At 37.3% G+C, this 22,561-nt stretch overlaps 1 protein-coding gene across 8 annotated transcripts in view; it reads right to left on the bottom strand.

Annotated features, from left to right (window-relative positions):
- PTPRK (protein tyrosine phosphatase receptor type K) overlaps positions 1 to 22,561 on the bottom strand; it is a 546,302-nt gene that overhangs the window by 239,814 nt on the left and 283,927 nt on the right. For all 8 annotated transcript variants that reach the window (XM_058566316.1, XM_058566319.1, XM_058566317.1 and 5 more), the window contains 2 exons: positions 9,431 to 9,512; positions 7,231 to 7,346 (listed from right to left, as the gene is read on the bottom strand). In XM_058566316.1, coding sequence (XP_058422299.1) covers positions 7,231 to 7,346; positions 9,431 to 9,512 — 198 coding nt within the window. The remainder of the gene's footprint in view (positions 1 to 7,230; positions 7,347 to 9,430; positions 9,513 to 22,561) is intronic.

Below are 22,561 nucleotides of genomic sequence, written 5' to 3'. Positions count from 1 at the left end.
GGTACCAACCAGACCCAAAACTCTATTATCTTCTTTTCATTTGTCCCTCTCCTTCCCTACTCACTTATTTTCCAAATGCACCAGCACTGTCCATCCACAGGCCCTCACTATTTGCTAACAGTAGCTTTGTCTCTATCACCGCCTGGTCCCAACACTGCCTTAAACTATATTCACCTCTACTACCCATTGTGGACCTTCCACTTCAATAAGATCCATCTCCTGATGTTCCTATCCCATCCCCACACACAAACACTAATCTGCAGTGATAACCATGCCCACTTAATCTTTGCTTATTCAAGTCCTTTATGTCCTTCAAAGACTCAATCAAATCTTCCTTAATGATTTCACCAAACAGTCCATTCTATGTTGCGCTCTCTCAACTCTCAAATGGTATAGTGTTAGAGTCTATATAGTCTTTTCTTATTCAGTTATAGAAGCATCTCTCAGAGCTGAAAGGATCTTAAAAAGCGTTCAGCCCCACGCTTGAATGTCCTCTACATCTCTAGCAAGTGCTTATCCAGATTATGCTTGGGTACTTCCACTAATTGTAATTTTACTACCTCCTGGAGTAGCTCACTCTAGCTTTCAACAGCCCTACAATTACAAAGCTCTTTCTTATTATCAGCTTATATCTCTCACCAAATTGCTTCAAACCATTAGTTATTGTTGCACTTTAGCATCTATAGAGAACAAATTAAATCCCTCTCGTATATTCCCAATATTCTAAGATTTTAAGAAATTTACCCAATCTCCCACAAATCTCAAGATATATTTATAACATGTCCCTTTAGACATTCTGCCATCTTTTCTTCAACTTTATTCACTGTCCTGATAACTATATACTGTCTTTTGTTATTTTAATATTTCAGATATGTGTCAGCCACTCTTAAGGCTGATGACCTAGAAAATGTCCGAACTTGGACCAAGTACAGGCATTAGGACAATTTTCACTATATCTTAGTCCTTTCCTTGTTTTATTTCATGGTACTCAGTATGAGCTGATCACATATTGCATGTTTACCAATTTGGCTTAAAGTCCTCTCAAATTGTTTTCAATGAATTGCCCACCATAAACCGCATGTTTCTAGGTATAGATTAATTTCTTCTCAGAATTTTCCTTCATTATAATAAATGCAGAATTACTAGACTTTTTTCTCAACAAGATATAGTATCAGAGATAGTAAAATCTCTTGTGGAAATCAAATATGGTACAAATACCTAGGCACTTCATATGACAGTATAAACAGGCATGGGAAAGTACTACAGCATGCGGCATCAGGAAGACCTTTGTGAGCGATGACTAGAGGGCATTTGAAATAGTGTAGTGATACATTTCACCAGTTAAAATATTTCTACTTTTAAATTAACTCATTTTTTTAAAAACTCATGCTTCAGATGTCCACTGTTACATGCTGATGTTCACATGTAGTAAAGGACCCAGGCTATGGCATTTGCACTGATAGATAAAACACTATGTGGGCTGGCCCCGTGGCTTAGCGGTTAAGCGCGTGCACTCCGCTACCGGCGGCCTGGGTTCGGATCCCGGGCGCGCACCAACGCACCGCTTCTCCAGCCATGCTAAGGCTGCGTCCCACATACAGCAACTACAAGGATGTGCAACTATGACATACAACTATCTACTGGTGCTTTGGGGGGGAAAAAAAAAGGAGAAGGATTGGCAATAGATGTTAGCTCAGAGCCGGTCTTCCTCAGCAAAAAGAGGAGGATTAGCATGGATGTTAGCTCAGGGATGATCTTCCTCACAAAAAAAAAAAAAAACAAAAAAACAAAAAAAAAAACACCATGTGGCCAGAAGTTTCAGACCAACCATTTTCATCGACCCTCAGCTGACAACAGTTGGTACTGCACGAGGTCAGCCTCTCTCTGGTTGTTTTTTAGAGCAATTTGCATCTCATTTTACAAATTTTACTCTTCAATTATTACTCTCAATCCATTGCTTAAATTATCTATTGCTCCACGAGGAATGACATTTCCTTTGGCTGAGAAACTAGCCGTATCACACTACATTAGCAGTGACGAGCTTTTCACCAAGGGCGAAGCGGTGGCTCACTTTCCTGCTTTGGCCGCCCCACTGAGGAGGCACAGCGCCAGCACCTCTGGCGATTACTGACAGATTGGCCCAATTGCCACAGCTTTGATGGCAATCTGCATAGGATTACCAGCCACACGTTAAACAGCCTCGTTTCAATGCACCAAAACAAATGGTGCCACCAAAGCTCCTCGCACAATTCCCTGCATTTAACAACTCCACCGTTGAATTTCTCTGTCCAATCCAATGACGCCTGCCTGCCAAGCTCCGTAATGATGGATGGAGTCATTAGCATTTCAGTTTCTACACTGAACCTGAAGCCAAAGCATATGGTCTGACAGATGTTCCAGCAAAGGGCTCTATTTGATTTGCCATGTAGGTGTCCACTTGTACTGGACCGTCATGAAAGGACACTAATTTATAACTTATAGTCCAACCCCTGTTTCAACTCTTTCACATTCCCAAAGGTTGTAACGTGTTCTGACAACAGAACACTCACAACACGCTTTCTTCTATATTTCAGCTTAGACTAACGATCAAAAATTACCTTTGCACCTAATCAAATCACTTCAGAAAGCCAAGATGAACAAAAACACAGGTAATGTTTGTAGGCTACTGCCATCTATGGCTTGATTAGTACTGCCAGTACTTGGTTATTAGAGAAAATGTTTCATATACTCATTTTTTCCCTCATTCACGGTTTATTGAGGTAAACCGCACATTTAGTGAGTTGGACAGAGCTTAACTTCTCACAAATGCATATACACCCATAGACCCAACACCTCAGTAAACATATGTGACACATAACATTACCCCAGAAAGTTTCCCCCTGCCCGCTTCCAGGCTATACTCACCCACCATAGGTAATACTGTTCAGATTTCTATCACCATAGATTTTATCTCACCTAGAACTTAATATAAATGGAATCATATAGGATGCACTCTTTTGTGTCTGTCCTCTTTCTGAAGACAAAATGTTGCTGAGATGAAACCCTACCAGTGCATATTTCACTAGGTCATTCCCTGTTATTGCTGAGTAGCATTCCATTGCTGGAATGAGCCATAAATTGTTTATCCATTCTCCTGCTAATGGACATTTGGGATCTTTACAATTATTGGTTATTATGAGTAAAGCTGTTATAAACATTCTTGCACAAATCTTTTTGTGAGCACATGCCTTTATTTCTCTTGGGTAAACACTTAGGAGCCGAACTGCTGGGTCATATGTTAGTTGTTGGCTTATATATTCACTTTTTCCTGCCACCACTTTATCTACTATTCATATTAATAAGAGTTGGAATAAAAAGAACATGACTAAAATTTTTAACCTACAAAAATATATAACCTAATTTTTCTTCTTCCTGTGAGAAAATTATCTTCTCAGGACTATAACCAGATGTTTATATCATTTTACTCAGGAATATAATCAGTATAAATTATACATCAAAATTTCATTTGTGATCTTATTTCCTAAAACCTGTGTTTTACGATAAGCCTTAAGGTATGAACCACAAATTCTCTAGCATTTGGGGTTCCTTAGGAACACAAAATGGCTCAGCTCTAAAACTTGTAAGAATTGAAAAACATCTGTTCACGTGGGAAAAAACTGCAAATCGTAACTTGACAAAAAATGCTAAGTGTTTATATCTAGATACGTGCTACTTCATTGAGCTTTATAATAGAAAAGGAATTTGGAAATTCTCTAAGAGAAATTGAACGAATGAACTGCATAACACACTTTTTAAAACTATGTTCAGAAAGCCTCATGATTTCACCACATCTCTCGCTTGCTGACACTCAACAGACTTCTAAAAACATTCATCCATGTCGTTTTATGTATCAGTAGTGCACTCAGCACATGCAAAGAGGTTAATTTGGGTTATATATTTTGTCATTTTTTTCTAAATGTGTACAGTGAGTGACCTACTTCTAAGACTCCATTAATTATATAATCTGAGATCTTACAGGAAAGAACACTCTCTAAAGATACACCCAGAACTACTATGATATGCTGCACAAATTATCCCAGATAGTTTAAGTAACTCATTGTTGGCTTTTTTGTGCTCCATTTTTTAATTTACCTAATTTGTATGTCATTTGAAACAATAAAAATGGTTGAAATCTGAATTGCAAGCTAGCGACAATAAGTCAGAGAATTTATTCTCTAAGTGTATTTCCATATGTAAATTATTCTAAATAGCAAATACTATCGGGTATTATGGTTAGCGTCTTTCGTAGCAGTTGTAGTGTATCATTTTTCCTTTAAAATAGAAAATTGGCCGCTTTTCTAGTTTTTGTTATTGTACCCTACAGGTAGACAACATTTTAAGAATTAAAGCACAATGCTATATAAGGTAAGTGATTTGGAGGACATAAAACGTCGGTCGCCATTTGTTATCACACCTGCCACGGCAGGTGTGACAGCGACTTCATTATCTCACTACTTCTGCGATAAGATGCAGTGACCTTTCATTGAGTTACTTCGAGCACATTCATCGTCAGTATTGTCAGCAGGTATTTTAAGCAGTTGTTCTCACAAAGATACTTAATTTAAGGGACAATTTTTTTCCCATACAAAACTAATGACATAAAAATTTTACGTTCTTCCATCAAACAATAAAGGTAATCGAGGACAGGTTTCAGGCCATCAAAAATAATATAAAGAAAGACCGAGTTTAGCATCTTATAGCTGAGAGGGATTTTAGTCTATCCAACATCTCCTTTCATAGATAAGGAAATTGAGGCCCAGAACAGTCCAATGAAATCTCTAAGCCCACACAATTAACTGGGTTAGAATTCAGGTTAGAATTAAGATGGGCCTCCTGATCTCTAGGAAGTCGTTCTACACCGAGCAGAAATGACGACGTCTATTTGCATGAGTTGGCTTATAGATGCATTGTGGAACCAAGATTCTTCCTGCTTTCAGCAAAAGATGGATAAGTTTTTTAAGTCACCAACCACTTTCTGGTTGACTCATTTTACATATGTATAATAAACAGTCTTATTCATTTGAAAATGTCCCTAAACTAAGTAATTGACAGTTTTCAATATTTCTTAAACATGGAAAAGACTACTTAAGAAAAGAAGTTAACTTAAGTGGTATTGTTGAAAAAGGTAGGAAAGCTTTTTAATGAACAAGGTGAATATGTAATCTGCTGAGGAATTGGGCAATCTCAATGTCAAAACAGAAGAGAAATACACAAATTCACCTTGGCAAACGTACAGAAGGAAGAGGAGAAAAAAGAAAGAATCAAAATCTCATGCATATTTTTCTCTCTCATCTTTGTTTGAAAAATGGCAGGAGAAAAATGTTAAGAAACTATCACGCAAGGAGCCAATCTACAAAGTAGGAAACAAACAACAAATAAGCAGTATTTTGACTGCAACCCACTCAGACCTGCAGGGCCAGAAAGTCTTTGTTGCCACAAGGCAGCTGGTGTCTGAGTACCCTTTTTATTTCAATGTCACATTAAATCCTGGGGCATAAAACCAGGGGCAGACTGCAGGGCCTCTGGTTTTCCAAGACAAAACTATATGGATCACAACTAAAGTCAAATGTCCCCACCTAAACGATAAATAATTAGCAAAATAATTAGAAAATGTGTCTAAAAACATTTTTAAGCTAATTGTGTACTTAGGTTGAGAGAGAGAAAGTAAGAGGGATTCTGACTTGATGTTTAGCTGATAAAACAAGGTGTAGATTATACAATGTGCTCTCTGGGAAGAATTATCTTATATTATTTGTAGAGGAAATTAGCATAACCACAGAAAAAAGGGGAGGGGCTTTATTTCCTTTTCACATATTCAGGATGGTATCCTGATGCCTGCATTTCAAATAAATTATAAAGTAGTGATAATTAGATTTATATGAAGTACATCTGTTATAACATCCAACTGGATTGTGAGAATTAGATGAAATGACACATAACATCTAGTACAGTATGAGGATTACACTAAGCATGATTTCAATAATCATTTATTCTAATCATTACCCCAACACCTGCAAACTAATAATTATCCCCAACACTAATTTCACCTCTCTAAAGATACAGTAAAATAAATCCTGATGTCTATGTTTAAGAAACTAAGATAATTTTACAAAGATTTCTCTTTTTGGTCTCTATTGGCATTCTCAGGAATTTAAAATTCCAACTAATTAAATCTCTTTCCACATCCGGATACAAATAGAACCAAAAATAACAATAATATGGGCCGGCCCCGTGGCTTAGCGGTTCAGTGCGTGCGCTCCGCTGCTGCCGGCCCGGGTTCGGATCCCGGGCGCACACTGACACACCGCTTCTCCGGCCATGCTGAGGCCGCGTCCCACATACAGCAACTAGAAGAATGTGCAGCTATGACATACAACTATCTACTGGGGCTTTGGGGGAAAAAATAAAATAAAATAAAATAAAATAAAAAAAACAATAATAAAGGTACTCAGATAATATTATTACTCATATTCTAGCTTCAAATATTTAGCTCAACAGCCATCTGTCCTAGGTCCTGCCTCATGGCATTAGAGCTGCTCTTGGCACATTCCTTAGCCTGTTGTTTTCTCTCTGATTCTTTCAAAGCTCTTTATAGTCACCATTTACATTTCTCTAACATGTATGCTAAATTGCAATTCATTAAATATATATTTATTGAGATTTAATATGTGCAGGGCAGATGTCTTGACCTCAGATCTGTGATTAACCCTTATACACAAAAATTCTGAAAAAAAAATTTAATTGGCTCTCTTCCAATTCACATTTCCAGAACTACTCCCTAAGGTTTCTTAAAATACTTTTTAAAAACTTATCAGACTATGACAGTTCCTACTTAAGCACTATGCTCTTGTAAGTTGAATTTTCAAAACATTAAATGAGGAAATTTTCATTTTTTTCTATTTCGAATGGATCTGGAAAAAATGTTTTTGCAGTTTATACATAACATTAGAAAATCAGGTTTCACTAGAAACTAATCCAAATACTTATTAACTATATACTGTTATTATTTTTATTCATGTTCCAAAAATGGAAACATCTAAAATGAATCTGCAGCCAATTAAATCAAACCTACATATAAGACAACCTGTCTCACATACACATAGAGGAAAGAATGAGACCACAAACAGCACATTTGTGAGTTTTTTTTTAAATTAAGTGCACCCATTAGCTCCACCGCCCACCTGGCCTCACCTGCAGCCATAACTTGTTATGCACAGCATCTCTCCCGGTAGCAATACACTGAAACGTAGCATTCTGCCCTGCATTGACCTCCACGTCCCCCAGACGGAGGAAATGAGGAGATTTATCTGTGAAGGCAGGAGAAAAATTATTTTTTTCACACGAAGAAAACATGCAGTCTTACTTTTTCCCAACACAATAATGCTGTTAATATTTTCACCTTTGGCCAAGACTAACATCATATGGAAGAAAATTGAGTTTTATTCGTGCTGAAAGACACCATTTCCTCTCTCACTCGCACAGTTCTCTTTTTCTCAATCACTCCATTACTTACTGACCCATAATTGCTAGAACATTGTTCTATACAGAGTGAGCACTCAACAATTTCTGCTGAAGGAATGTTGCATATGGGTAATAATAAAACAATTACAAGTCAAAGCAAGCAAAAGAGATCAGATAGGCATAAATCAGAACATCATAGAAAAATATAATGAAAACATATAATGATATCTAAAATACTGACATACACATGGCCAGGGAATGATTAAGCTACACTTTGAGAAGCTAGGTCTTTCTTCCTTTCTTTTTTCAACTTCAATAGTTACAATCCTCTAGTACTTCACAGAACAAGGGAATATTTTTGTTTCTCTCAAATAGAATATCAGCTTAACTATTGTTAAATCCACTTCCTATTCTTCTATAACCCTAAGAAACTTACCCAAAAAGGAGTATTAGACCAACAAAAAGTGATAATTGCAGTCAAAATATACACAGCTTCTGTGACTGTCAAACAAGTGTTCTCTATAATTACCTTTTAAAACTGAAGCTGTATTCATATTTTCAACTGAAAGGAAATATAGACAGGGAAAGCTAAGCCTCAGTGAGTAAAAGAAAGCTCATGGAGGACCACATCACAATAAAATGGGTGCTGTGCTCAATTCATACCTTTCTAATTTGTTTATTCATGAAAGCCTTTCTTTAACATCTCTTTCAAGAAGTGAAAATGAACAGTAGATGGAAACACCGTTCTCATATACCAATAGATTGAAAGAACTTAGTAAACCACTTGAACTTTGAGTGAGATAATTTTGTTCTCCTTTTTCTTAGAATCTACCACCTGAAATAAATCATTTGACCCTTGCCTGTTACATCTTTCTCCAGTTCCTCATCTCAGTAGGCACTTCAGAAAAAGGAATGCTCAAACTAGAACATTTGCTAGAACAGTGGTTGTCAAATTGTGAACTCCACACCAGCAGCAGCAGCATCACCTAGGAATGTATGAGAAATGCAAATTCTCAGGCCCCACCCTAGAAGTATTGAACCAGAATCAGGGGAGGGACCAAGCAATCTGTGATTCACCACAGCCTGTAGGTGATTCTGTTGCAGGCTAGAGTTTGACAACCACTCAGCAGGAGCACACGCCTTAGCCCCCTGCATGGTGCTCCCATGCAGGCGGCTTACAATGTGTTGGAGAATTTCTACCAGGAGAATTACTGAACAGATAATCCAGAATTCATAGGCCCTATAAAATACTGCTGTTGGGAGATACAGGTAAAGTTTGAATTTACACCAGCTGTTTTACACCTCGCTCTACTGAATGCATGCAATAATTGTTTTTCAGGGAATGTGATGTAAACACAAACTTAGTCATGCCATCTGAAGTCCAACCAATGTGCATCTAAGGACATAACAAAACTATGTAAACCAAGTTTCTTGTTTTGTTGGCTTTCTACTGTTTTGTTGTCTAATATGGATTAACAAATTAGTCCTAAATTTGGAATAAGGTAAACTTCTCATTCTCTTCATTTCACTCCAACTTTCAACTTAGCAAATCACATAGGTTAGTGAGGCTTCTTTTTATTTTCCTTTCAGCAGAACTCTGATTTGTTATTCTTTGCTTTCTCAGACAATTCAATAAAGCCAAAAAGATGGAACAAGTCCTACCCAGAATTTCATTTACAATTGTATTTTGTTCTCAGTAAATAAATAATTTAAATGAATCCTTTAATGTGTGCTATTAGTTACAAGTCTGAAAAATACGCGATTCAAAAACTAAAAATATTTCAGTATTCTTTTAAAATTGAACAGAAGGCTAGGAGTAACAACAAGAAAGAGATAGCAATGACCAAGTAATAAACAGTCAGCAGTCACTGCCAATATAAGACAAGTGTTGAAAGAACATAGAAAAATACAATTCTTAATCACGACCTACCACAAGGATAACTCAGCACTTGAATGTCATCAATGGCAATATATCCACTTCTCCCTCCTGAGACTTCCGCTTCAAATATTACCTGTCAGGAAGAAACAGAAAACATTTACAACAATCATTTTTAAGGAATTTTCACAATGGAAGAAGAAGAGCTATAACACATTTAAGAAAATTAAATTTGATTTTTGTCCTATAAGAATTAAAAATTTATCTTATAACGTAGAGTAATTTCCTAAAACTCTGTACAGGTAAACTAAAGAATTTTTCTTTTAAGAGCAATTAAATTACTGAGGTTAAGCATCTCTCACTAAATTTTTTAAACAACTACTATTACTTGTTGTTACATGTCCTGAATGGGCAATCTATAGGCAGAAGGAACAAGCAGAGACAGCAAATCTCATATCCCTAAATTTTCTCTTACTGATTTTCTCAATTTTTGTTATTTATTTAACATACATTGAGCACCTTCAATGTGCGAAGCAGTATGCTAACCACTGAAGATATCAAATGAATAAAGAAATAATCTGAACTTTTAAACAGCTGAATTTTTAAAGACAGAGGTCACCAGATAGATTGGTGGTATTCCACGCAAAAGGAACAATATTCAACGGGATAGAATAGAGCTGTGTGTTTAGGGAACTAAGTGAATGTAGTCTGTATGGCTACAAAGGCTCAAAAAGGGAGAGATGGGGTTACAGAGGTGGGCATGGAAGACCTTGAGTATCATGGGAGTGAAGTCAGGAGTACGTCCCATCAATAGTTCCACATTAATAAATGTTAAACAACAACAAAAAAGTTTCCATGTTCAAATATAAGCTCATGTTAGAGTTTTGTTGTTGCTATCAATGGCAGAATTGCATATAGCTTTTCTTTTTTTTTTTTTTTTTTGGTGAGGAAGATTAGCCCTGAGCTAAAATCTGTTGCCAATCCTCCTCTTTTTGCTGAGGAAGATTGGCCCTGGGGTAACATCCGTGCCCATCTTCCTCTACTTTATATGGGACGCCGCCACAGCATGGCTTGATAAACTGTGCGTAGGTCTGCTCCCAGGATCTGAACCTGGGAACCCTGGGCCGCCGAAGTCGAGCAGGTGAACTTAACAACTATGCCACTGGGCCGGCCCCTATACAGCTTTTCTTTTAATACACAATGTGTGCTGGTTCTTTTCAAGAGAAAACAGATTTAGTATGCCACATTTCAATATTTGGGCTCCTTTATTCGTGGAGATACATAGATTATTTTTGGAGTATTCTGCAAAACATTTTAGGAAATTAATGGAAGTTGATGTTTAAAGCAGGAATATAATATAATCAAATTAGTCTATTAAAAATATATTTAGCTATAAGGTGGAGGATGGCCTAAAAGAAGATAAGACTGGAAATAAAGAGAGAGTCAGGTAATATGCTAGTAGCAGTGGGAACAGAGAGATGAGAAAAAAAAGAAGTAAAAAATAATGCTATGGAGATAGACAAAATAGAACTTATTGACTCACTAATTGCGGTGAAATATAGGACAATTCTGATTCCTGGCTGGGGCCACTAGGAGGATGACGCTATGAGGATCCTGAGCCAGGACTAGTGATACAGAAAATGGTACGAATTTGAGCGGGAAGATAACTAAGTACATTTCAGACAGTTCAAAGTTGATCTGCCTAGGATAAATATGTGGTGAATGCTTAGGAGATAACTAGACAGATCTCGAAGAGATGGGATGGGTCTAAAATAAAACTATAGATTTGGAAATCAGCATCATGGAAGTGAGAAAGCTATAGATTTGGAAGTCAAGGCTACGGGTGAGTAACGTGGCATGGGAAGATAAAGTAAGAGGAACCACTGAAATGGAAGGCAGGAGGACAGCCAGCCTGTCTCCCTCTGTAAAGCAAATGAAGCACAATTAGACATAGTGGTCAAAGAAGAAAGAGAAGTATCAGGAGGTTTCAGGCAGGTCAACACTCCCAACAAAAGGATTAGAAAAGGCCAGGTAAATTACAATAACAATAATTTTAAAAACGTAAATTAAAAACATCAGATATCTGCATAAAAAATAGCTTCGAGGGGCTAGCCTGGTGGCACAAGCGGTTAAGTGCGCGCGCTCCGCTGCTGCGGCCCGTGGTTCGCTGGTTCGGATCCCGGGCGTGCATCAACGCACCGCTTGTCAAGCCACGCTAGGGTGGCGTCCCATATAAAGTGGAGGAAGATGGTCATGGATGTTAGCTCAGGACCAGTCTTCCCCAGAAAAAAAAAAAGAGGAGGATTGGCAGATGTTAGCTCAGGGCCGATTTTCCTCACAAAAAAAAAAATAGCTTCGAGATGAACACAAATTTTAGGACAGAGTCTTTCCAAGGTGATCCGATGATCCAGCCATGTTTCCTTTCCCATGGGAATATTTGCCAATTTGGGGATCAGCCTGAGGTTCTAGCTCAGCACAGACTTAGGGCCTCTGATGGAAGAAACTGGAAACAGTGTAGCTTGCTGCAGTTGTGCAGAAATAGAACAACAAACTGGAAATTTGGGAGTCCAGATAAAAAAGATATAGGTTGTGGCAAATAAATGAAATGTAGGAGAGAGGTCAAGAGAAACTGAAATTAAAAGTATCAGTTGGAATTAGCCACTAGGAGTCCTCTGTTTACCTTTGACACACAGTTTTACTATAGTGGAGGGGCAAAAGCTTGATTGACTGGGCTGATAATAGTAATTAACATTTATTGAGCATTTACTATATACAAGAGACTGGCCTAAGCTAGCATGGACATTCATTCACACTCCCATCTGTTGTTTCTCTCTCTCTCTCTAATCCTCACTGCAATCATATGAGGTAGGTATTCTTTTTATCCTCAATTTAAGGAAAAGTTAAGTAACTGGACCAAAGTCTAACAGCTAACAAGTAGTGGAGCCAGGAATGCCAACCCGCCTCTAGGTTCTATTCTTCCACCAACTTCTCTACACAGACTTCTCAAGAAGAAGGCACAGTGAGAGCATTTACTTTAAATGGACTGTAAATTTCCTTTAAAAGTATAAAATTTTAAATTTAAAAAAAAATTAATGTCACTTTAAATAGCACACTAATTAGATACTGTATTGACTAAAGAGCAGTATCATCAGCCTTACACCCTCCCCATTCTCATACCATACTCCTCCTGCCACCCCAAAGCCAATGACAAGGGGACACAGCAGGCTGGGTGGATGGTGCATCTCCCATCCTATCCCATCATAAACCTTCTCCTGCGTTACTTCTTCTCTACTTCAAGTTTGCCCTTTACAACTAGTGATTTCACTGGAATAAGTTGAAGCTGAGAAGTCAGAGAACGGGGGAATGGGGTCTTTGTGGGAAGAGAAATGCTTCCTGATGAAAGGATGGCTCATCTATGAACACAGAAATATGTGTGTGCACATGTGATTTGCACTTCATATAAATGTATTTGATATGAAAACAATTGTCATGCCACTTTCTAACTATTAAAGCAAAGGCTTAGCAAGAAACAGAGAGAATGACTGATTTTATATGTCTTATTTGTTTAATTTGTTCTTATTTGTTTAAATAAGATATAACTTGAAGCAATTGTGAGGTAGGCCACTCTTCTGGGGGTGAGAAAATTTGAATTTGATTCCCAACTCTTCCGTTTACGAATTCTTGAGCAAATCACATAAGCTTTTAGAGCCAAGTCCTAATTCCACAATATGGACCTAATGCAGCTTTCACTATAAAGTTTTATAAGGATTAAATAGAAGCATATGTAAAAGAAGTCCTACGTAAACCAAAAGGTAAGATTGTGAGATTTGTACAAGTGTATCCCAGGAAAATAAGTTTTATTTGCTTGAATGGTGATTCAAGGAAAGGGAAGGTATAGAAAGAAAAAGTGAGAAAACCATTTAAATAAAAATTTTTCATTTGTATGACTAGACCACACATCTGTATAATTAATCATTGCTAGATATTTCAGTTTTGCTGCAGTCAGCATTAATTAAATTATTTTAATTTCTAGGCTTCTCTTAGCTTTTCTTTCTCAAATTGTTTAACTTCCTTTGCTTCATATAGGTGATAAGTTTAAACATGTTTCCTACACCCTTGAGAAAAAGTTTCTTATTTGTTCATTTAAATTGAGCTTTATTCTGGATAATAAATTTAGGCCTTGATTTAAAAGGAGCAAAAAGAATTCGTTCTTTATTAAGGAAAAAAAAGGCTTCTCTTTTTTAGTGATCTCATTTTCCCTGCTAAGTGCTGTCTTTGCCTCATTAACAAGAACTAGAGGAAATTTCTAAGATCAGATTCCTTTACAGCTAAGATCTAATCAGTGTTATCACTTCAACAGAGCCCTCACCTTGTAAGGCTCTTCTGTCCAGTCAGGGGAAACAAATCTCAATAGCTTAATTACACAAAGCTTGCTTGGGCTAATGCTCGGGTCAGCTCTAATGCTTGGTGTCAAGTAGTCAACCAGGGCTTTCCAGAAGAAGAGAGCAATGGAAGCCACACCAGATGCCAACTTTAACCCAGCCAGGAGGCCAGCCTGGGAACGGAATGAACGGGCTCTGCTTTTCATGCTGTTTTCACTTCACTCCATTACCTGAAATACTGAAGGTGATGATTCTAATCAAATTTCTGCTACTCTAGCAACATTCTTGGATTATTAACTAAATAAGTGAAATAAAGTCAAATTAAAGGAGAGGGAGGAAAGAAAGGCAAACCCTAAAGAACAAGCACAACTTTATCTTTTGGCAAACTGAATTAACGCCGAGGAAGTACCTTATCTAACGGAAAGCTAACTTGAAGTCAGGAAGCCCGGGACCTAGTTGCTGGTCTGCTCTCATGTGTAACCCAAACAATTTATCTAACTGTGTCTCGGCAGCCTCATCTGAACAATATTGGCCTTGCTTATATCACAGGTTTGTTGTGAAGATTGAACGGTATATGTGGAAAGACTAAATGATATATGAAATACCATGCAATACTTTATGGATATGAGAAAAATTTTGCACTTAATTTTCTTTCACTATATCATAGTGTTAAAAGTCAGATATACATTTAGTTCAAGATATACATTTAGTTCAGAAAGTCAGATACACATTTAGTTCACAGATATACATTTAGTTCACATTCTGTAGGTATAACTTTAACTTATGGAAAAAACATGAGTAAAGTTACCTATGTAACTTTTAACTTATGCAAAATCCACAGCTCAGCTTCTTTTTCTATAAAAAGAAATTATTAGTATCCACCTCTGGGCTTCAGGGAGGATTAAATGAGATAATGTGCATGAATTATTTAGCACAGCTCCTGGCACACAGTGGGTGTTCTGTGTTAAGGGGCACCAGTGCCATCATGGGAAGACTACATCCATGTACTAAAAAGAAATTTCTTCCCATTCCCTTCTCTCTTTCATCAAAAACTTAACCCCTGCCCCAAATGGAAAAAATATACAGTAAACTGGCATTTTATTCCCATAAACCTCCTTAAATTTGTGGTTTTGTGAACTGAATTTTTTTTTGCGTGTGAGGAAGATTAGCCCTGAGCTAACATCTGTTGCCAATCCTCCTCTTTTTGCTGAGGAAGACTGGCCCTGGGCTAACATCCATGCCCATCTTCCTGTACTTTCTATGGGATGCTGCCAGAGCATGGCTTGACAAGCAGTGCGTCAGTCCACTCCCGGGAACCGAACCTGAGAACCCCGGGCCACCGCCAAAACGGAGTGCATGAACTTAACCACTACGCCACCAGGCCAGCCCCCGTGACTGAATTCTTAAACAGTGAATGTTGCTAACGTAAAGTTCAAAATAAATTACACATTTGTCTTCAAAGAATAAATGTACCAGAATCAAAACCTATTTCTAAATGTTCATGTCCAAATTTTGATAATGAATAAAATAGTCACCTGTAACACATACAAAGATAACTAAGGCTGTAGGTCCATCCATATCAGTGCTAATAAAGCACATATGTCTACATCTCTCATTACAATGAGAAGCCTCAAAATCAGGAGCTGAGGTTGACTCAACTTTGTGTCCTCAAAGCTTACTCACAGTGCCTGGCACATGGCAGACATTCAACAGAGGGAAGCTGGACAACAACAAATTATGTACACACACACACACACACACACACACATATATACACACAACATACAATATATGAACAAAGTATGTCAATATCATTAACTACAATTGACTTCTCTTTCTCAAGTAAACTCTAAACATTGGATTCTCAAAGATCGATCCTAGGCCTTCTGTCTTTTTGTCATACTTTCTACCCTATAGGATAAACAAAGATAAGCCTGCAAAAGGACAGAGGGGATTGGGGGGAAAAAAGTGTGTAGAGATATAAAAGGGAAATGGAAGTACATGGTGTCACAAAGGCAAATAAAAGAATATCTGAAGTGAAAGAGATGTCAGGACCAAATGCTGAGGTGAAACACTAAGTAAAATGGAAATTAAAAATACTCCCTTATACATCTTGTAACTGGAAGTTTGTTGTCTTCGACCAACATCTCCCCATTTCCCCCAGTCCACAGACTCCGGTAACCACCATTCTAGTCTCTGTTTCTATGAGTTGGGCTTTCTTAGATTCCACATATAAGTGATGTTAGACCAAAGAATACAAATTTCCAGTTATAAGATGAATAAGTTCTGGGGATCTAATGTACGGCATGGTGATTATATTTAATGACTCTGTATTATATACTTGAAAGTTGCTAAGAGAGTGGATCTTAAGTGTTCTTACCACAAAAAAAAAAATGGTAATTATGTGACCTGATGGAGGTGTTAGCCAACTCTATGATGGTAACCATTTTGCAATATCTACGTGTGTCAAATCAACACACTGTACATCTTAAACTTACACAAAAACAATTATATCTCAATAAAGCTGGAAAAAATACCCCTTATACGTGCCACTGTGGTTAAGAGTGACCAAAGGAAGAGCTATCTGTATAAAGTAACAGAAGTGGAAACCCTACTGAACAATGATGAAGAGTGCAGAGAAGTGGAAACGACTGTAAAAACTCCTACAGGAAGTTTGCCTGAATCAGTGAAGAAACTTAACCAAGGATAGAAGAAGATATGGGATCAAGAGAAGTGTTCAATTTTTTCTTATTATTTTTAAGATGGGAAACACTTAAATGTTTAGAGGTTGACAAGGATGATTCAATTTGATAAGTAATGTTTGAGTGTACATGAGAAAGAAATGATAACTGTTAGTGTGAGATAGGATAGCACAGAATCCAAATTGTAGGACATAGGAGGGGCTCTACTTTTTTTATAACATGAGGAAAGAAGGAAAGGATGAATGAAGATATGAGTAAATTTGTAGGATTGGTAGATAAGGGAGTTTCTATTACATGGCCTCAATTTTCTCAGCTATAAGGGATGAGCTAGTGAAAAGGAGGAGTGGTCGGAGTTTGGAGAGAATGGAATGGAGAGGAGAATGAGAAAGGGAATTGAACAGAGAAATGTAGTAGGATTTCAGTGTATTGTGGATTGTAGGTGCATTTGAAGTTGGTGACTGTGAAGTTCTAGTGATCTCAATCTATCATGGAGTGTAATTTTTTTTTTTAAAGAGTTTGGTTTTAAGTCCATAAAACATAGACAGAAAAAAAAGCAAGCAAAGAGTTTATGGGAAATGTAACAATAAAGATGATGATGAAACCAAATTTTGATATGATAAGCAAGTTGATGAATTGGCAAAAGACAGACGCTCCGTGAGGATGCTCCCCATGAGGCTGATGGATGATCTCAATAAAATGAACAGAGTAGAAGGAGATGAGTTTATGTTATGGTCAGAAAGCAAGATGTTTACATGTAAAGTTAGAACACTTGTAAGATATTACAAGATCTGTTTAACAAGAGCAGCAGGTTAAAACAAAGTAGATGATTTTGGGAGATGAGGCAAAATAAGGAAGGCGGGTTTTGGAGATGAGAAGGTGAAGGAACTATCAAGGGACTCTCCACAAAACCTGAAGTCATCAGGATGATGGTGGGCCTTGGGAGTGGAGAGAGCAACTCTGACACCAGCACTAAAGTTTATGATGAACAGAAGAAAATGACTTGGGGTCCAGTGGAAGCCAAGAATGAGGATGATGGCATGGTCGAAAGGAAAGAAACTCAAAGGGGCAGGGGCGTTTCCTATCCATTGAACTGATCCTAAGTTACATGGGAATTAATATCTGCTCTTATTTGGGAAGAAGTATCCTCAGGCTAGAGCCACAAATAGAGTATGATTACAATTATATAATTAATTGTATAAGTAAGTTTTCAAGCTTTATCTTCCCTACTAAAATATAAGCTCATTGAAGGCAGTAACTTATTCCCCAGAGCATCAGTGAACCACAGGATTCCTGTTGAAAGTTGGGGCCGGAAAGAGTTCCAGGACGTTACAGAAAACAACTAATATAGTGGATTTTAGTTAATAGTTTTGCCTCAAGGAGAAATATGGGATAAGTCATTTGGTTCACTTTTACCCAACTTATAAAATTTTGATGACATAATGAAATGACTCTTCCTTGAGAAAGTTCCAGATGATTTTCCCAAGCTAATTTACAAATCATGAAACATAATTACTTCCTTTGAATAGCTAAATAATGCTGTAAGGAATAAATTATTGCTTATAGGCCTCAGAAGAATTAATATTAAGTCAAATATCTAGGTGGAAATTTCAAAATCCAGAATCTAGTTGCTTTTCAAACGTGAGTATTCTATTTCTGTTCATACTTAAAGATTAACAAACACATAACTGGCAGGCGAAGCCAAAAGTCCAAGGCACAACTGGCAGTCACTGTCACCCGCTATAGCTCCTCTCACAGGCACTGTCAATCTGAAATTCTGCTGTCTCAACTAAGGATTCACTGGAAGGGTGAGAGAAAAGGAGCTTCTCCCTGTCAGACCCCTGCAGGCCAAGGGCCCTGCCTATTGACTCATGGAATCGTTGATTTCTAAGAGTCTAAGAGTCTAACGTGTGAAAATGCCTTCAGTAAAGGCCTTGAGGCTCTCTGAAACCCATGAACTCAACAGCCCTTGCCTATTGGTTGCTTACCTGTTTGCGTAGTTCCTGAGGGAGATAAACACCTGCCATTGCAAAAGGTACATAGATAAAATATGTAAGCAAGGGAATACTGGTACATTCTTTGGCTTTCAAGCTGTTTGAGAGAGTAATTAGGGGATTCTAATTATATGCCAACTAAACCGAGAAGGCAGTTAAGACATATAATCAAGACCAAATCGATTTTTCATCTAAAACCCTTCCATAGTTCAGATATTAGCTATCCTTAGCACCTCCATGACTTATAGGTGCATAAGAATTCAAAATCATTTATTTTCCTTAAGATGTCCTGAGATTAAATACGACCAGTTTCTTAGAAGGATGAGTCCTGTCAAGACTTCATATTAGGACTTGATACTCTGCAGAGAATAATTAAGGTTCCAGAGATTCTCAAATCTACTCTCTGTTACCTGAATACACACAGGCTTTTTGTAGTTATAGGGTCTGCCACTCAGCAGAAGCTGTTGTATGGGGTTAGATATTCTCTTTCTTTCACATACACACACACAGGTACAGTCCTATCTATGTATCTACACACAATTATAATAACATAACCGTGACTTAAGTTGATTTTAGAATACAAATTCTATGTATAGTGTAGCCAAGAATTCTTAAATAAAATGTCAATGCTACAAAATATCCTGATGTTTAGCATTATCAATTGCCTAAGTGAGGAAAGGGATTGCTCCATTATCTAACGTGGATGACAATATTCAGTATAACAAGACTGCACTTGCATGAAAAACAACAGCATCCATTCAACTGTGACTCTTCTCAGGGTAATACTGTGTTTGCCTGACAAACAACAGAACATCAGTCAAAGCACATGCCAGTGTACAGGAGACACTAAAAGTGCAGGACCACAGATCAAAAGGAGAAAATAAAACCTAAGAGATTTCACACAAAAGTAGACTGTATAAAAGAAAAGCCCAAAGAAGACGATTTTCAGAAGGCTCCACGCTGAAATGCATATGCAAGTATAGTCCATTTCTATGCTTCAAGTTAGCCCAGGGAGTTGGCTATCCCTAATGTAATCACCAAAAGTATCTGGAAGATCTAAATAAAGGAACTAACAATAATCATTTTTAGAGCTTATGCTAGAATGTGTAAGTTCATAATTATAGTCCTTTAGTTATTTAAATTAATTTTCATTTCAGAAATCTTGTACTTGCAAAAAATTGTCAATAGTCTTCTTAATTTGAATAGATACTGATGTAGGTTAATACGTATCATAAACACATGACTCCATAATGTGGCTAAAAGAAACTCAGACAAACCTTTCATCTCTGAAAACAGACAAACTTAAAACTTGAACCAAAATAAATAATATTCACAAAATAAACTCAACCGGAGTTTTTGAGTTCTCTGCATGTTCTCTATATCATTAAGATGCCTTTGGGGGGAAAAAAGATATACACAGCTTTCTCAAAAAGGGTTTGACATAAGCCCTTTATGATAAGGGAGATACATGCACGCACACAGAGCACAGACAAGTGCACACTGGCATCAGGCACGGCCTCGCCTCCGAGTCATAGACCTCAACTTAAATCCCTGTGCTGACCTCAGGGGGTCATTGTGAGGAGGAAAGAGACTATACACAATTTAGGAGGTTCTCCATAAACGTCAATCCCTTCCTCCCTTTCCTGTCCTTCTCCAGGGACTTATTCATCACAGGCAGTGCCTTAAGAGTCCAGCCGGTGAGAAGTAAGGAGGCAAGAGGGCAGCTCCAGGTGGCAGTGATCCTGGAGACCACGAGGAAGCACCTCACAGTTCTTCAGTACTGCAACAAACTCAGCACCACACAGGCTCACTACCTTCCCCATTCCTAATCTCAAACGTAACACGTTTTGAACAATCCTACACCCTTATATGACTCCTTTTTCATTTCAATTCAAAACCCAGTGTGGTGAAGATGGCTGAGACTAGACACCAAGATATAACGTGCCCAACCCCCGGTCTCTCAAGAGGCACCCAGAATTCCGAAACAGGCAGACAGACTGACAGATCATAATGCTATATTCTAAATGCCTGTAACGTCTTCAGAAATAAATTGAAATAAGACCCAGCACTCATGGCACAGCCTAATTTATGTTAGAGTATGAATTCAGCAAAAGAGAGAAAAATCAAAAAGGCAATTAGAAGAGGAAATGAAACAAAAGTTAACTGAAATAATCCAAGATCTAAAAATGCCATGAAACACATTTTTCATCCTGTGGGTCTGTCCGTAGACACATAGGCAAGCAACTTACACCATAAAAGATTTGGTGTAAAACTGAAGTGGAGAAGCAAAGGGTAGCAGAAAATTCATCAGCAAAATGTCATTTCTGTATCTTTACTATCATAGCTCCACCATCTGGGTTATATTTTATAGTTAGTTGTCTAAGCCAAAAATAAAAGATGACTGGTTAAGGTTGCTATTTCTATCAACATGACACTGAATTACAGCACTATTTTTCCTCGCTTCTAGAGATGTGCCATTTGTCTTCCTACAATCCACAGGCAGAACCTTTTAAATTTTAGCACCAACAGTCCAATCTTCCACACAGCAGAAGTAGATCACTTCACTTGCACAACTGTATCTGAAAAAACGCTTTAAACTAACATACTAAGTCTGTTCCTTGCCAAACTGAAGTGACACTGGAGAGCTTTAATTTATAATCATGGAGCTCAATTAAAAAATTAAAATTAATGATGCAACCTATATGTACCATCACACTAAATATCTATTAACTTATGAAATCTGTTGATAGCGTGCACTTATATTATAGAGAAAAGCAAGCTTGAAGTGAATCCAGTGATTAAATTCTACTCAACAGGTAGTATAACCAGATCAGTCTACATGGAGGCAAAGTTCAAGCAGATGCTAAACTTGAGCTCTCACATCACAAATGCAAACAAATTAAGTAAATGTTTTGTTAAGACCATGTGTAAAAAGAGAACTCTTTACTTTCATCATATTGGTTTAAGAACTAAGTAATTTCAGGGCCAGCCCCAATGGCCTAGTGGTTAAGTTTGGCGCACTCTGCTTTGGCAGCCTGGGGTTCAGTTCTCACACTCGGACCTACACCACTTGTCTGTCAGTGGCCATGCTGTGGCGGCAGCTCACGTACAAAGAGGAAGATTGGCAGCAGACATTAGCTCAGGGTGAATCTTCTTCAGCAAAAAAATAAAAATAAAAAAATAGGTAATTCAAAAGTACTGCAATTTTAAATTATTATTTTTAAATTGTTAATTATTATTAATTTAAAAATTAATTTATTATTATTATTTTAAATAAAAAATTATTATTTTAAATAACACAAATATATAACCAGCTATTATTATATAATTTAAGATGTCAGTGCTTTTAGCTAGTAAAAAGCCTACTGAACACACAAAATTATTTACCAGGGAAAGTACTGGATGATACATTTCACAGCTTCCACAGAAGAAAATAATGGGGAACTTTAGAAGATATCCTAGCACTGCTGAAAAATGGGTGCGTACACATAAATATGCACACACATACCTGCCTTGACTTTTTTTCCTAAAAAATAAAAAAATGTATTTAAGATCAATTAACTAAAAGTATACATTTCATTTAATTCCTTGCAGAATATCAACTCAAATATTTGTTAATATATTTAATAAAATGATTATGTGTCATAAATCAGAAAAGGACACAGTCTTAATTTAAGAATCTTTCTTCCTAAAAATTTTAAGACAAAAATTGTTATCTAGCATATTCAGAGATCTGAAGTTAGCTAGTACTGAAGTCTGAAATCTCAGTCAAAAAAAAGCAAAATGACATCCCTTTCCATATCATAAAGTCAACATTATTTTTGAAGAATACCCATAACCCCTCTGGGAGTCTGGCAATCAATAAAAATGGGTTATTTGAGGGAGAGAATTTCTGAAATTATAATACTGATGAGAAAGAAATCCATAGAAGTCTTTGTACATTACAAAAGGCTGACACTATATAAAAAACGTGACTGATTCATGAACCATTTTTGTTACCCACAGAAGACAAAAGGAGTGGAATAAAATTGGGCTTTAAAGATAGATGGGGAGAGAGAAACCTATCTTCACTGAGAACGGGGAATGGAAGAGGAGGGAAAGCCTTAGTTT

The sequence above is a fragment of the Diceros bicornis genome, chromosome 23 (genome assembly GCF_020826845.1).
Source record: "Diceros bicornis minor isolate mBicDic1 chromosome 23, mDicBic1.mat.cur, whole genome shotgun sequence".
NCBI lineage: Eukaryota > Metazoa > Chordata > Mammalia > Perissodactyla > Rhinocerotidae > Diceros > Diceros bicornis.
The sequence above is the reverse complement of the archived record's forward strand: the minus strand, read 5'-3'. Positions and strand labels throughout refer to the sequence as shown.